Genomic DNA, 16,882 nt, shown 5'->3' on the forward strand with positions numbered 1-16,882 from the left:
GTTAAACCACATTAAGCATGGGCGGCCTGTGTCAGTGTTAAACCGGATTAAGCATGGACCAGTGTGGGTTCAGTTAAACCAGATTAAGCATGGACCAGTGTGGGTTCTGTGTTAAATGTTGACCAGTCTGGGTATTGTAAAGATGTCAGTTGAAACAGATACTGTGATTGTAGTCTCAATTCAGAGCTCCAACATATTTGCAGATTTCTGCTTGTCTGGAAGATGTTTTGTGTATTGTTGGTGAACATGGAAATGATGTTTCCTTTCGGTGAAACTTTACACACTTTGATTACTTTGGAACTTTCAAAACTATTTTGGGAAACATGTTTGGTGAAAGAATGGGTAAACATAATGATTTCAAAACTTTACTTTAAATAAAGATAAACTATGTACAAATATGTTTTACTATGGCCAATGCACACGACCAGCACATCTTTTGGACTGTGGGAGGAAACCGGAGCACTGGACGAAACCCATGCAGACACGGGAGAATGTGCAAAACTCCACACAGACAGTGACCCAAACTGGGAATCAAACCCTGGTTCCTGGTGTTCTGAGGCAGCAGTGCTAACCACTGTGCCACCAGCTTTTGTGCATTGTACTGCCCAAACAAAACTTTTCAGCTAATATAAACAGAAATGCAGGTAACTGCAGGTTCTGTGAGAGAGCAACAGTGTTAATATTTCTGCTAGATGTTCTTTTATCCAGACTGAATGAAATAGATTTAAGGCAAGATTCAGATTGAACTCTGGATTTCTATAAATACCCCAATAATATCATAATTTCCATCCAAATATTTGTTTTGTTCATCAAAAATACTGCACAATTAATAACTTTCTAAGGAGTTAAATGTCTTCACCTGTTATATGCATTCTTTGCTTGTGAGTTGTGACAGGAAGTCAACTTTAGATACCAGTCCACTGGTTTATTATGCAAAAACTCATCTTTGCTGCAATTATATAGGGCGTTGGTGAGACCACACCTGGAGTGTTGTATTCATTTATGGTGCCCTTACCTGAAGAAGGATGCCCTTGCTATAGAGGGAGTACAGTGAAGGTTTACCAGGCTGATTCCTGGTATAGCAGCTCTGTCATACGAGGAGAGACTAAATTGGTTAGAATTATATTCACTGGAGTTTAGAAGAGTGAGAGGGGGTCTCATAGGAACTTCTAACGGGGTTAGACACGGTAGATTCAGAAAGAATGTTCCTAATGGTGAAGGAGTCCAGAACTAGGGGTTATAGTTTGAGGATTTGGGTAAATCTTTTAGAACTGAGGTGAGGAGAAATTTCTTCACCCAGAGGGTGGTGAATGTGTGGAATTCACTCCCACAGAAAGTAGTTGAAGTCAAAATGTTGTGTGATTTCGGGAAGAAATTAAATATAGCTCTTGGGGCTAAAGGGATTGAGGGATATAGTGGGAGACTGGGGTTCAGGATATTGAATTCGAAGATCAGCCATTATCAAAATGAATGGCCTTCTAGTTTCTATCATTGTTGTAAACTCTGAAATCAGTTATGCTTAGTGTTTACTGAAAGGTTTAATTTTCTAACAGATCTTGAAGGCATGGTTTATAAAATTCAAAATAGCTTGAAGAAGTATTTTACTTTGTGGCCATGGGTCGTTGGTCAACAACGTATAGCAGCTAACTGGGATGCACAGTGGGCTAGCACTGTTGCCTCACAGTGCCAGGGACCCGGGTTTGATTCCCAGCTTGGGTCACTGTCTGTGTGGAGTCTGCACGTTCTCCCTGTGTCTGCGTGAGTTTTCTTCGGGTGCTCCTGTTTCCTCCCACAGCCCAAAAGATGCGCTAGTTAGGTGTATTGGCCATGCTAAATTCTCCCTCAGTGTACCGAACAGGTGCCGGAAGTATGGCGGCTAGGGGATTTTCACAGTAACTTCATTGCAGTGTTAACATAAGCCTAATTGTGACATTCATTAATAAACTTTAACTTCATACTTAATAAACAGAAAGTGCTGCAAATACTTGGTAGGTCGGGCAGCGTCTGTGGGGAGAAACAGGGTTGACACTGATAACTGGGATAGGAGCTTGAGATACGGGGTGAGCCTGAAGAGGTAAACAGAAGACTTCAGGTGATCTCACAAAACTATTGATTTCAAAGAGCATGGAGAAAAATAAACAGGAGAGTATTTATCATAATTACAGAGACAGAGCACAAGATTACACCTGGAAAATAGTGGTGTAGAATTGATGACTTTATGCAGAGGCTGGTAAATTTATTCTACAGGTTCTCATGCAGGGAGAGAAAGTCAATTGTACCAGCAAGTTGAAGTGATTAGATAAGGATTTAGAAAACAAATGTGAAGGAGCGTAAAAGAAGTGGGGTACAATATTTCGTAGACACAGGCTGGGTGAAGCATTGTCATATCCCCACCTTGTATTTTCTTATATGATAACCTTTTTTTTTAACATTAATTCATGGGACATTAGTGTCGCTGGCTGGCCAGCATTTATTGCCCATTCTTAGTTGCCTTTGAACCTGTTGTAAACGATGTACTCAAGTCACACAGTTCACTTTGTATTTTCTGTTAACAGATCGCGCACAATGCCTGCTGAAGGAGTTCCTTCAGTTGATATTTCAGCAGATGGCTATAGACCAGATGGGGCAAACATGGCCACCTCGCCAGCTCCGGACTCTCTTCAAGAAAGCCGATTGCCCGCTGATGGCCCCGGAGGCTCCGCTGGCTCAGATACCTCGGACAGCAGACCGTCCACTTCAGCCGGTGTCCATGGTGCTCAGAAAGTCCTCCAGATTGACCGGCAGCAGATCCAGGCTGTGGAGCAGAATGCTCAGGCTCTGGAGCTGCGAGGCCTTGGAGTGGATGTCTATGACCAAGATGTGTTGGAGCAAGGAGTGCTGCAGCAAGTAGACCGAGCTATTAATGAAGCCAGTCAGGCAGCCAAAAGAGCTGAGGCGGAGAAAGAGTACAATTCTGTTTTAGATGATCTCAGGTACTGGAGATTTTAAATTATACTGGAATAAAGAATTTAAAGTTCCTGGTAAAAGCGTACAAAATACAAAACATAAGAACTAGGAGCAGGAATCAGCCGTCTAGCCCCTCGAGCCTGCTCCGCCATTCAATAAGATCATGGTTGATCTTTTTGTGGATTCAGCTGCACTTACCCACCCGCTCTTAATTCCTTTGCTGTTCAAAAATTTATTGATCCTTGCCTTAAAAACATTCAATGAGGTAGCCTCAACTGCTTCACTGGGCAGGGAATTCCACAGATTCACAACCCTTTGTATGAAGAAGTTCCTCCTCAACTCAGCCCTAAATCTGCTCCCCCTTATTTTGAGGCAATGCCCCCTTGTTCTAGTTTCACCCGCCAGTGGAATCAACCTCCCTGCTTCGATCTTATCTATTTCCTTCATAATCTTATGTTCCTATAAGATCTCCCCTCATTCTTCTGAATTCCAATGAGTATAGCCCCAGTCTACTCAGTCTGTCCTCATAAGCCAACCCTCTCAACTCCGGAATCAAACTAGTGAAATCTTCTCCACCACTCCCCTCCAGTGCCAGTATATCCAGTATATAATGTTGCTTATATGCATAATTTAAATTAGTCAGTTAATTTTTCTGAGATACGTTGAACGTGAGGCTAGACTATAAACAAATACACATCTTGACATTGTGTTGGAGACAGTGGAGCCCAATATTTTGGTACCGCGGGGACCCGTGGCATTGTCCCACCCCCACACATACAAAACACTTCTGAAGTAGTGGAGGAACTAACAGGATTGTGCCCTTTGGTCAGACATACTACCATGTGCCAGGGATTAGATCCCAATGGAAAGGCAGACCCACAGAAGTTGCGGGTCAGCTTCCAGTGGGACCAGTGCAAACCTTGCTTTGCAATGTCAGAGCTTATTTTTGTTAGAGCGGTGTATTGCTCAAGAGTCGAGCCGAGCTACTGCTGGGATATATCCCCCCCGACAGACCCACACACACACTTGGCACAGGAGTGTCAGCAATGGAGAGGGTGTATGCCTCCTCCAGGTAAAGGGCGCTGACGCCAGGATTCAGGATAGGACCTGAGCTGGTGGGCCACCCCTCCTCCCCATTCCTTGGAGTGTAAGCAGGGATCCCGTTGGGTTTTTGGAGACAATGGTTCTGGAACAAATTAGCTGCCACTTACAGTCATGGAAGCAGATCCGATCACAACTAGTGCAATTGAAAATTAAAATAGTCTGGATCAGAGTGAGGTTAGGTTCAGTGTTTTGATATTCCGTGATGGGCCAGGCTGCCTAGGCCAATTTTAATGCACCTATGAATTGCAGTCCACTCACCCTCGATTGAGTTATCAACTCTTCAGTTGCTGCACACTGATCTCCCTGGATTCATTCTCCACCTCAGTCCTGATGGGATTCATCTTGCAGTCCAGCAGAGTCAATAGATATTTGATTTGTTGGGACACCGTGAAAAGTATAGTTTCTTGCGCACTATATGGGCAATGGATACCATTCATAGAGAAGGAAAGGAGAGAGTGCAGAATGTAGTGTTACAGTCACAGCTCGGGTGTAGAGAAAGATCAACTTATTGCGGGGTGAGTCCGTTCAAAAGTCTGACAGCAGGGAAGAAGCTGTTCTTGAGTCTGTTGGTACGTGAGCTCAGACTTTTGTATCTTTTTCCCAATGGAAGAATGTGGAAAAGAGAATGTCCAGGGTGCATGGGGTCCTTATTTATGCTGGCTGCTTTTCCGAGGCAGTGGGAAGTGGAGACAGGAGTCTCTGATGCAAAGTATTTCTGTTTTGTGAGGTGGGTTATTCATGTCTTTACCGCTTGCTTTAGGTCCACTACCACCTGCCTGAAGCAAACAAACAAGATCATTGAGCAGCTGGCCCCTTATGCTGAAACCAACAAAGAAGTGAACCGGAAGTTGGAGTCTGTAAAAAGACAGAAAGAAAACAAGGTACTGCCCTGCTTTTTCTCCCTAAAATATTCAACATCATGATTCTTCAAGGATTTCAGTTTTTTTAATCACTCGTGGGAGATGGACATTACTGGCTGGCCAGCTTTTATTGCCCATCCCTCATTGCCCTGGAACTGAATGGCTTGTTAGGCCATTTCAGAGGACGGTTGAGATCAACCACATTGCTGTGGGTCTGGAGTCACATGTAGGCCAGACCAGGTAAGGACGGCAGATTTCCTTCTCTAAAGGACATTAGTGAACCAGACAATCAACAATGGTTTCATGGTCATCTGTAGATACTTAACTCCAGGTATTTTTTAAAAAATTCAAATTCCACCATCTGTCTTGGCGGGATTTGAACCTGGATCTCCAAAATATTAGCTGAGTTTCTGAATTAATCGCCCAGTGAAAATGCCACCAGGCCAACGACCCTCCCCCCCTTGCCAAAGAAACATTGTTCAATGTCCATCCTTAACTTCCCTTGAGAGGTGGTGGTGAGCCACCTTCTTGAAGCTAAGTGGCTTGCTAGGCTATTTCAGAGGGCATTTGAGAGTCAGCTACATTGTTGCCGATCTGGAGTCATGTATAGGGCAGACCCGGTAAGGACAGCAGATTTTCTTCCCTGAGGAAAAAGAAGAGTGGCTTTTACAACAATCCAGTAGCTATCATGTCGCTATCAATGAAGACAACAATCTATATAGAGAGAAAACAACTTAACCCTGCATGTGATCAGAACATAGGCATTAGGAGCAGAAGGAGGCAATCCAGCCCTTCGAGCCTGCTCTGCCATTCAATCAGATCATGGCTGATTTCTTCCTGGTCTCAAATCCACCTCCTTACCTGTTCATCATTTCCCTTTAACCCTTTTTTTATATGAGAAATATATCTGTCCCCTTCTTGAAACAGTTTAATGATTCAGACTCCATCACGCTATGGGGTTGCAAGTTCCGCAAATTCACCACCCTCTGCGAGAAGTAGTTCCTCTTCATCTCAGTTTTAAATCCGCTGCCTCTCAACGTATACCTGTGACCTCTTGTTCGAGATTTGCCCCACAAGAGGAAACATTTGGTCTATGTTTATTTTATCAATCCCTTTTAGAATTTCATATTCCTCGATCAGATCTCCTCTCATCCTTCTAAACTCCAGCGAGTCTGAGCCCAAACTGTTTAACCTCTCCTCATACGCCAACCCTTTCATCTCCTGAATCAATCTGGTGAACCTCCTTTGAACTGCCTCCAATGCCACCACATCCTCCTTCAAATAAGGAGACCAAAACTGTTCTCAGTACTCCAGATGTGGTCTCACCAACACCCTGTGCAATTGCAACAACCCTTCTCTACTTCTGTATTCCAGTCCTTTTGCAATCAATGCTAACATTCTATTTATATATTTTTTAATTACATGCTGTACCTGCGTACCGACTTTCCGCGCTTCACATAAAACAAGCAATCTATTAATACAGGCATCACCATATATTCTTAGTGTTTCTAGTAAGGTAGTGTCAACAGACTGGGAGAATCCTTGTTTTTCTGAGCAAGGAATTTGTGAATATTATTCTCCTTGGTGACTTACTTTTATTTTGTTCCTTTTGATAAGGAGAAACAGTTGAGAAAGATAAGAGCCAAACAGAAACGCCTCCAGGCTGTGCTCAGTGGCGCCGACATTGAGAAGCTTGAAGCTGAATTTGAATCTTGCGATGAAGGTAAAGCGAAGGCTTGTCTTGATGCTCAAGTTGAATCACCCTGTTACAGGGTTTTGCTCCTATCAATTTTTGATCAGCTCTGATGGTTTTCTTTATAAAATAGATCAATGTGTTGCTTGGCTATTGTTGAAACCCAATGTAGACGTGACATTTAACCCTTTGCAATTGCCCGGGAGTGGCCAGCAGCATCTCATTGTGATTTTAACTTAATTTTAATGAGCGAGGTTGATTGCTTACCCATCTTGTACTGAATAATCTTGTACACCGGGGCGGCACGGTGGTTAGCATTGCTCCCTCAGCGCCACGGACCCAGGTTCAATTCCAGCCTCGGACCACTGTCTGTGTGGAGCTTGCACCTTCTCCCCGTGTCTGCGTGGGTTTATTCCGGGTGCTCCCACAGTCCAAACGTGCAGGTTAGGTTGATCAGCTATGCTGAATTGCCCCTTAATGTCAAGGGGATTAGGAAGGTAAATATGTGCAGTTACATGAACAGGGCCTGGGTGGGATTGTGGTTGGTGCAGACTCGATGGGCTGAATGGCCTCCTGCAATGTCGGGATTCTATGGTTATGATTTTGAGTGTCTTGGTTGGTATTATCTAAAATTCTTGGGACATCTACAATGAAACAGACATAAAAGTATCATGTTGGGTAACATGCATCCAGGGTCTTTTTAGTCCCACTGTGGGCTATAATATTTTGCAGTTACGTGTTTATTTTGGAATTTGGTTTTGTCTTCCTAATGTCAACAATTAATCTCAAAAATACAAACTTGACAAAGCAGATATTGAAACTCTCTTGCATCTACTCTAAAGCACTTGTCAAAAGTAGCTGCACCATACAGTGGTGAGTTCTGTTCTACACAGAATTTGCAGTACAGGAACAGACCATTTGATGAGCAGAATCATAGGATTCCAAGGGTGCAAAAAGAGGCCGCTCTGCTCATCGTGCCTGCACTGACAAACCCACCCAGACCCTATCCCCATAACTCCACACATTTATCTTATTAATCTCCCTGACGCTAAGGATCAATTGAACGTGGCTAATCAACCTAACTTGCACACCTTTGGACTATGGGAGGAAACCGAATCACCTAGAGGAAACTCACGCAGACACGGAGATAATATGCAAACTCCACATAGATAATCACCCAAGGCTGGAATTGAACTCAAGTCCCTGGCACTGTGAGGCAGCAGTGCTAACCATTGTGCCACCATGCTGCCCAACTTGATCCATCTAGTCATGCACTGGTATTTATACTTCACTCAGGTCTCCTCTCATTTTGTTTTGCCCTGTCTCAACCTTTCGGCAAATTATTTTCTTCCTGTTGCTCTCGTGCCATCATCTAGTTTCCTTTTGAAAGTATCTAAGCTAATTGCCTGCACCATTTCCTGAGGTAGCAAGTTGCTCACTCATACCACTTTCTGGGTAAAGACACCCGAACAGGTGCTGGACTGTGCCGACTAGGGAATTTTCACTGTAATTTCATTGCAGTGTTAATGTAAGCCTACTTGTGATGCTAAATGAATAAACTTTAAAACATTTCTGTTCATCCTCTGTGCAGTTCTGTTATCAGCTTTGGTGAAATCTGATTTACAAAGGGGTTAAAAAAACAAATCGCCCTTGTATATACTGCATATAATTGCCTGTAAAATGACCCAAGTATAAGAGCAAATGTTACAACGTGATTGTCCTATCTCTCTAGCTAGTGCTAAGCTTTCAGGTTCCTGATCTACTGTTTCACTTTTTTAGGGTACTGGTCTTAACACTAATCTCTCAAACTTCTGCCTGCTTCTCTTTCTGGAACATACAAATGTTTAATGTGTTACCTAACTTTTACTTACAGCTGCTTGCCAAACATGTTTTGATTTTCATGATTGCTGAACCAAGATAACATATAATTAATTTCCGGTTCTCTAACCTGCTTAACTGCAAGAACTGGGCAGGACATGGGAAAGCTAATGTATATGAGGCAACTATCCATATCCCTAAAGCCAAGTGACTTCAGAGACTGTAAGGTAGCTTAGTTATGTTCTCCTGTTCCTTGTATCTATCTGTAGTGTTTAAATAGTTTAAGATTGCCATTTCTGAAAAAGCAAATGAGGCATGAATCACAATGCATTTTCAGTAGCACAGTTCTTAACATGGCATCAAACCTTTCCATTAACCCAAGAATTGCTTTATAAAACAAGCAGCCAAAATGTAATTTCTAATCAAATGTCACGTTAGAAAAAGAAAATTTGATGGCATCTTATTGGTGTCCTAAATAGACCCGGTGTACAGTTATGTACACTGTGTACAGTTCTGGCCTCCTTACTCGAGGCAGGATATATCTGAGGGGCTGCAGAGGAGATTCACTAGGTTGATTCTGGAGTTGAAAGGGTTGGCTTATCAGGAGAAACTGAGTATATTGGGATTATACTTATTGGAATTCAGAAGAATGAGGGGAGATCTTATAGAAATCTTGTACGTATAAGATTATGAAAGGAATAGATAAGATAGAAGCAGGGAGATTGTTTCCACTGGCGGGTGAAACTAGAACTAAGGGGCATGGCCTCAAAATAAGGGGGAGCAGATGCAGCACTGAGTTGAGGAGGAATTTCTTCACACAAAGGGTTGTGAATCTGTGGAATTCTCTGCCCACTGAAACAGTTGAAGCTACCTCATTGAATGTTTTTAAGGCAAGGATGGGTACATTTTTGAACAGTAAAGGAATTAAGGGTTATGGTGAGCGGGTGGGTAAGTGGAGCTGAGTCCACGCAAAAGATCAGCCATGATCTTATTGAATGGCGGAGCAGGCTCGAGGGGCCAGATGACGACCTACTGCTCCGAGTTCTTATGTTCTTATGTCGTTGCCAGAACCAGGTCCTTCATCGTTGGGGAGTATGTTGATGCCAGTGCAGGAAACAGAATGGGAACATTTAATCCGTACCGGACAAATGACGCCTTTTGGCACCAAAATACCTCAGAAAGAAACCAAAAAAGAACCTCGCAAGATCATGCTGAATGACACATCGGACTTTGAGAAGTATCTGGCCGATCAGGCGAAGATGTCTGCAATACGGAGAACGCCATTTGCTAAAGGAGCCAAAAAGAGAAAAGGGACAGGTACGGCTCAGGCCAAAGCTGAGACTTCAGATGACCAAACTCAACGCCCCAAAGGCAGCCACAAAAACAATGGCAGCATATCGAGAACGGACCGAAAGTTGAAGAAGCATCTGCAGAAACTGCAGCGCAAAACTCTTGAGATTAAGTTTAAAGCCAGAGTTCCAAAAGAGAAGATCTCCCTGCAGGGATCGGCGCGAGGGCGTGAGGCGAGAGGCTCAGACAGCGAAGAGTCCCTCTATGTGCCAGACGAGGAGTTGCTTTACCCAGATGAAATCAGCGACAGTGACGTTGAACAGTTGGATAACAGCAGGCTTAAGAAAGCACAAAGGAAACGCCACAAACAGAAACACTCGGACGACGCTTTCTCACCGAGCTCAGGAGAGGATGAACCAACACGCAAGATAAAAGCACACAAGGATGATGGAGATGAAGAGCTATACAGGAAAAGATTAAGGTAAATGGATTTAATTTTACAACAAAGAGTCTATTCAGTAAATATATTTCCAAATTAAGCATTAATTGCATCAGCCACGTGGGTCACACTCGTAAGCCTCAAAATTCGGGGTTCAAGCCACACTCCAGGGCTTGAATGCAAAAAATCAAAGTTGATACTCTAGTGTAGCGCTGAGGGAGTGCTGTGCTGTATTGTCAAATTAGGCGTTAAACTGAGGTGCTACCTTACTACTTGGATGGATGCAGAAATACCCATGGCACTTGTTTCGAGAGAGAGCAGGTGAGCTCTCCCTAATGTCTTGGCCAACTTTCATCCCCAAAATCAACATTAAAAAAAACAGTTTATCTGGTTATTATCACATTACTGTTTGTGGACATTTGCTGTGCACCTATTGATTGCTATGTTACAACAGTGACTACGTGTAAAAAAAGAAAGCACTTCATTGGCTGGAAGGTGCTTAATGACATCCGATGATCCTGGAAAACCCTATATAGATGCAAGTCTTTCTTTATTTAATGACTGAAGTGATTGTGGACTTAAGAAACATGTTACTGAAGAGAGGCAAATTGGGGGGGGAGTGAAGGGGAAAAGAGTGACGTCAATCTAAAGGACTCCTCTCGATGCCAGATACAGAATATGGATAAAGCCTAGACTACCTGTTAACATTTCTGTATTTCTTTGGTAAATTTAAGTTGCTCAATCATTTATCACTGCATTTTTATGTGACTCCTGCCACCACTATCCCATTCCCTGTTTGAGCATAAGGAATAGAATAGAATCATAGAATCCCTACAGTGCAGAAAGAGGCCCGCTGAGCCTGCACCAGAAACAATCCCACCTAGGTCCCATCCTCGTAATCCCACAGATTAACCCTGTAATTCCCCCCCCCCTCCCCCAACACAAAGGGGCAATTTAGCATGGCCAATCCACCTAACCATGCACATCTTTGGATTGTAGGAGGAAACCCACAGAGATACGGGGAGAATGTGCAAACTCCACACAGTTAAATGAAGTTGGAATTGAACCTGGGTCTCTGCTGCTATGAGGCAGCAGTGCTAACCAGTGTACCACCCGTGCCACCCCAGAAATAGGAATAAGCCATTTGGCCCCTTGAGCCTGCTTTGCAATTCAATGGAATCATATCTGATCCGACATTCCTCACATTCACTTTCCGACCCTTTTCCCATAATCATTGACTCCCTTACTGATCAAAAATCAATCTATTTCAGCCTTAAATATATATAAGCTCTCTGGCAAAAAGTTGACATACAGTGAAGTAGAAATTGAGTTGACAGACTGCATTGCACCACCAATTTCACAGAGCCAAAGTAACCCATTCAGTTGATGGTATATCTTGACCCAAATGGTGTCGAGTAGCTGGCAACGTCACCGTTGCAGAGAAAAAATGTTTATTATTCCTTACGGATCACATTCTTTTGAGTGTTGTGAGGCAGGCAATCTACCAGCCAGAATGAAACCATTCTGCGAATGTTATGTGATGATAACCATGATTGAGTTGAGCAAGTATCAGAACCCTACCCGTTCCTGGATATTTACACTGACGTTTCCAAAAACACAAAACATGCGATTCCGTTCACAATATGTGAAATTTACCCTCAAAAGGTTTGGCAGGTTAGATATTTTAACCTCAACAAAAATGCAGCCCCACAGTATTTTGCCTTTTTAAAGCATCATAGAAATTATTAGTCATTATAAAAATAAATTTGCTCAATTTTAGATTGGTACTATTATAGTCAATGCACGTCTTCCGTCACTCAGCGTGTATATCTCTGGCCCATTAGTAACCTGAGACATAGGGTGAGGCAGTGATATTGTCAATAGACCCAGGGTAATGCTTTGGGGACCCGTGTTCGAATCCCACTGCGGCAGATGGTGAACGTTAAATTCCATAAGTTCCGGGCGGCATGGTGGTCAGCACTGCTGCTTCACCGAGCCAGGGAACCATTTTCCCCATGCCTTTGTTTATTCAAAACAATGCAGTGTTTGGACATGTTCCTTTTGCTTGCAAAGGGTAGATCCCTGCAGGTGAATATATGTAGCTTCGAGCAAGCATAAGTGAGCTACAATGTGAGCTTGACTGATAATCTTAAGTTAGTTAGTGTAATTAGCACTTTCAGGATTGTACACCAAGTGCTGTCCAATTGCAGATACATATCTAACATTGGGCATTATAGTCTGAGTTTTGCAAGCAAGCATGGATTGGTTGAGTGCAATCAGTGCTATGCCTATTGCAGACAGCCAAAGGGACAATGTGTTTGATATTACCTGCCAGTTGTTGGGACATACAGCCCATATACACTGATACTGAAATTCACGTCTTACATTCCTCTCTTGACTAGCAGGCAGTATGCCTTCTTGGCTTGACAACAACATCAGTAGAAAACACCCCTGATGTTGCCACTGCATTAGAAGCAGCTAAAATCGCTAGCTTCCAGGCGCTCAAATTCTTGAGATAAAATTTCGATTGGGATTTCTTACAAGCTGAAGTACAAATTCAGTAAAAACTGGCCACCCTGTCGGCAGCAGGCACCAGAAGTTTGAGAAGCGAGCTCCTCGTTCCAATTCAAAGTTTACGGCAAAGCTGTAAACAGCAGGCATAATTACCTGAGATTGTTATAACCCCATGCGTGCTGCGATATTTGCTCTTGCAACACTTGGCAAAATTATGATGTCTTGTCTCCCTGATGGTGTGTTAAAATAAGAACTGCAAAAGATGACACACTTTGTCATTGCTGTGAAACAGCAATGCAAAAGGATCAGGCATGCCTGTCAGTGCGCCTGATTATAAGGTAGTTTTCACAGCTCAGCATCTAGGCAAAGCCAAACTGTAAATGGGACCTAATGTAATTTAGAGAATGGAGCTATATTGGAAGTCTGCCGGTGCATGCTGTCAGTCTGAGTAAAATGCTTCGTTTTAACTATCACTTTGCTTTATTTTTCCTGCAGCCTAATTAAGATGCTGTTTATCCTGCTAAAAGCACATAAAGGCAGGGAATGTAATAGCTTAGGAAATGGGTTTTAATTTTAACTAAGGTAAAAGCAAAATACTGAGGATGCTTTAATCTGAAACAAAGCTCTGATGAACGGTCATCCAGACTTGAAACATTGGCCTTATTCTCTCTGTATAGATGCTGTCAGACCTGCTGTGACTTTCCAGCATTTTCTGTTTTTGTTTCAGTTTTAACTTTCTCTTTCAAATTAATTTTGTAAATTTACTTTCAACAATGCAGCAATGGCAATCTGCCTTTGTTAATTCACAGAGATTCTCTTGCTGAAAAAGTTCAACTGGGGCGGCACAGTGGTTAGCACTGTTGCCTCACGGTTCCAGGGAACCTGGGTTCGAGTCCCAGCATGGGTCAGTGTCTGAATGGAGTCTGCACGTTCTCCCCTTGTCTGCGTGAATTTCCTCTGGGTGCTCTGGTTTCCTCCCACAGTTCAAAGATGTGTGGTTTTGATTGATTGGCTATGCTAAATTGCCCCTTAGTGTCTGGGGATGTGTAAATTAGAGGGATTAATGGGGTAAATGTGCGGGGTTACGGGGATAGGGCCTGGGGGGATTGTTGTCAGTGCAGACTTGAGGGGCCGAATGGCGTCCTTCTGCACTGTGGGGATTCTATGAAATCAAGATGAATTTTTTTCAGAATTGACAATTTGAATTAAGCAACTTGAATTAAATCTATTTTCTGCTATGTTGTAACTATTTTAGAAATGCTATATATTTTCACTGTTCTTTTTAAACTTGACTGAGTCCTGATTATCATTTGTAAGACTACATTTCAAATATTAAATTAACTTCATAAGAAGAGTAAACTTTAATTAAAAAAGGTTGGCATCCACTTTAAATAAAAGTTGCTGTCTTCAGTGACTGAGAGACAGAGGGAAAAAAGGTTTTCTATCTTCCAAGAAACTAATTATGTATAAATTAACTCTGAGTTATTTATTAGTGTCACAAGTAGGCTTACATTAATACTGCAATGAAGTTACTGTGAAAATCCCTGAGTTGCCACACTCTGGCGCCTCTTCTGATACCCTGAGGAAGAATTTAGCACGACCAGCATGTCTTTCAGACCGAGAGGGGAAACCGGAGCACCCGGAGGAAACCCACGCAGACACAGGGAGAGCATGCAGACTCTCTCAGACCCAGGCCGAGAATCAAATCCGCGTCCCTGGCGCTGGGAGGCAGGAGTGCCAACCACTATACCTCCGTGCCGTAGTGACTTGGTGTCTGAAATAAATGGTTTGCAAACTTCTCTGTGTGGAAGATTACTTGCAGGTATCAGTACATTGCAAAATCTTTTGGGCATCCAAAGGTTAACAGGGCTATCAGGAAAATAGTAGGTAACAAACAGAAAGGTTGTATTAAATAAGCAAGCATCAATCTAAATTCTTGAGACCATGCACGCTAAGTTGAAAATCTGGCAACTTCAGGGACCTAAACTCCTGCAGTGTGATTTCCGAATTCGAAGTGGCTATTTTTCTTTGAAAGCTTAAAGTACAATGATGGATTGTGTAATTACAATATGCAACAGCACTATTCTGATGGGCGTTGAATGCCGTTTGGATTTCTGCCCAGTTAAGCTGTCTCTTTACATTACGAGTGGCGTGACAGCTATATCGGGGCTGTCCTTTTTTTTGTAAAAAAGCAAGAAAAAGAATCAAACCTGGGTGACGTGTTGGATGCCGTCTGCAGATTGAGAGAGGAATCCAGTCTTACACAGCAGTGACTTCTAGTGGCAAAACACGCACTGTGCATCAGCCCGCAGTCTTCCTGTGTACAGCTTACTTTAGTTACGAATAAATGATAGTCAAAGCAATCATTACCGTAATGAATGACTATTATTTATATAAAAATGGCTGCAAAAGATTATAGGTTGAGTTTCTGGACAATTTTTGACCTTTTTTAAAACAGCATTGTTGTGAAAGTTGCATTCTAATTTCCACAAGAACTTTGCATTTAAAGCAGCTTTCTCTTCCACCATATTGTTTTAACCTAGCTTTGCCTTTCAAGCCTTAAACACGGTAATTAAGTTTGTGTCTGCTTTCCCAGAGCATTGTCTACAGCTAAATATGATCCCCTCGTATCTCTCATTGCAGCTGGACCCAGACACAAGCTTGGCTGAATGAAGTTAGGGAAGCTCTACCACAGATATATAAACATTTTTTTAAGTAATAGCTTTATGATGGATAGTGACACATATTGAATTAAAAGCACAAAGGAAAGTTTAATTTGGCCCTGTAGTTTTTCAATCTCCATGAATTATTAAATTCAAGGTTAGTCTTGTCTCCTGATGCTGTGCAACATTTGATGCAGAGATACATGTTGCTATCAAATGTACTTTTAAAAAATATCCTTTTCACAGGACATGGGCATTGCTGGCTAGGTCAGCCTATTTTACTGACCATTCCTAATTGCCCTTGAGCAGTTGGTAGTGAGCCATCTTCTTGGGCCACTGCAGTCTATGTGGTGTAGGTGCCCCTGCAGCACTGTTAAGTAATGAGTTCCAGGATTTTGACCCAGCATCAGATATTTCTCGGTCAGGATTGTGAGTGGCTTGGCTTGCAGGTGGCGGTGTTCCCATGTATCTGTTGCCCTTGTCCTTCTAACTGGTAGGGGTCGTGGGTGTGGAACGTGGTTCCTAAGGAGCATTGGTGAGCTCCTGCAATGCATCTTGTAGATGGTACACATGGCTGTCTCTTAAGCATCGATGTTCGCATGCATCTGCTGCCTTTGTCCCGGTAGGTGGTCAAGGTCAGGGATTTGGATAGTGCTGTCAAAGAAACCTTGATTTGCTGCAGTGTGTCTTGTGGACGGTGTACACGGCTGCCACTGTTAGTGGTGGAGGGCATGTATGTTGGCGGTTGTGGATAGAGTGCCAATCAAGCAGGCCACTTTGACTGGATGGTGTTGATCTTCTTGAGTGTTGTTGGAGCTGCACCCATCAAGGCAAGTGAAGGGTAGTCCATCACACTTCTGACTTGTACCTTTTCGATGGTAGACAAACTTTGGGGGTTCAGAAGCTGTATTACTCTGCAGAATTCCTAGACTCTGACCTGCTCTTGTAGCCACAATGTTTGTATGGCTACTCCATGTTGGTTTACTGGGGGAATTCAGTAATGACAGTTAACGTTAAGGGGAGATGGTTGGATTCTCTCTTGTTGAAGATCGCCATTGTCTGACTCTTGTGTGGTGCAAATGTTACTTGCCATTTACCCCCCTAAGCCTGAATGTTGTCCAGATCTTGCTGCAAATGGGTACGAACAGCTTCAGTATCTGAGGAGTAGTGAATGGTGCTAAACATTGTGCAATCATAGCAAAGATCCCAACTTCTGACTAAATAATGGAAGGAAGGTCATGAACAAATAAAGATGGTTGGGCCTAGGCCACTACCCTGAGGAACTCCTGCTATCATAGAATCCCTACAGTGCAAAGGAGGCCATTCGGCCCATTGAGTCTGCATCAACCACAATTCCACCCAGGCCCTATTCCCGTAATCCCACATACCCTAATCCCCTTGACACTGGGGCAATTTAGCATGGCCAATCAATCTAACCGGCTCACCTGTGGAGAGAGAATGGATTCAATGTTTCATAGAAACTCTACAGTGCAGGAGGAGACATTCAGCCCATTGCATCTGCACCAACGACAATCCCACCCAGGCACTATCCCCA

At 43.0% G+C, this 16,882-nt stretch overlaps 1 protein-coding gene across 2 annotated transcripts in view; it reads left to right on the forward strand.

Moving 5' to 3' along the window:
* The first annotated feature begins 2,507 nt into the window (after window positions 1-2,507).
* Window positions 2,508-16,882, forward strand: part of ercc6 (excision repair cross-complementation group 6) — a 56,053-nt gene continuing 41,678 nt past the window's right edge. For both annotated transcript variants that reach the window (XM_080215718.1, XM_080215719.1), the window contains exons 1-4: window positions 2,508-2,972; window positions 4,811-4,931; window positions 6,528-6,633; window positions 9,490-10,192. In XM_080215718.1, the coding sequence (XP_080071844.1) occupies window positions 2,512-2,972; window positions 4,811-4,931; window positions 6,528-6,633; window positions 9,490-10,192 (1,391 nt within the window). In that variant the 5' untranslated portion in view covers window positions 2,508-2,511. The remainder of the gene's footprint in view (window positions 2,973-4,810; window positions 4,932-6,527; window positions 6,634-9,489; window positions 10,193-16,882) is intronic.

The sequence above is a fragment of the Carcharhinus amblyrhynchos genome, chromosome 31 (genome assembly GCF_965287045.1).
Source record: "Carcharhinus amblyrhynchos chromosome 31, sCarAmb.v2.hapA, whole genome shotgun sequence".
Classification (NCBI taxonomy): Eukaryota; Metazoa; Chordata; class Chondrichthyes; order Carcharhiniformes; family Carcharhinidae; genus Carcharhinus; species Carcharhinus amblyrhynchos.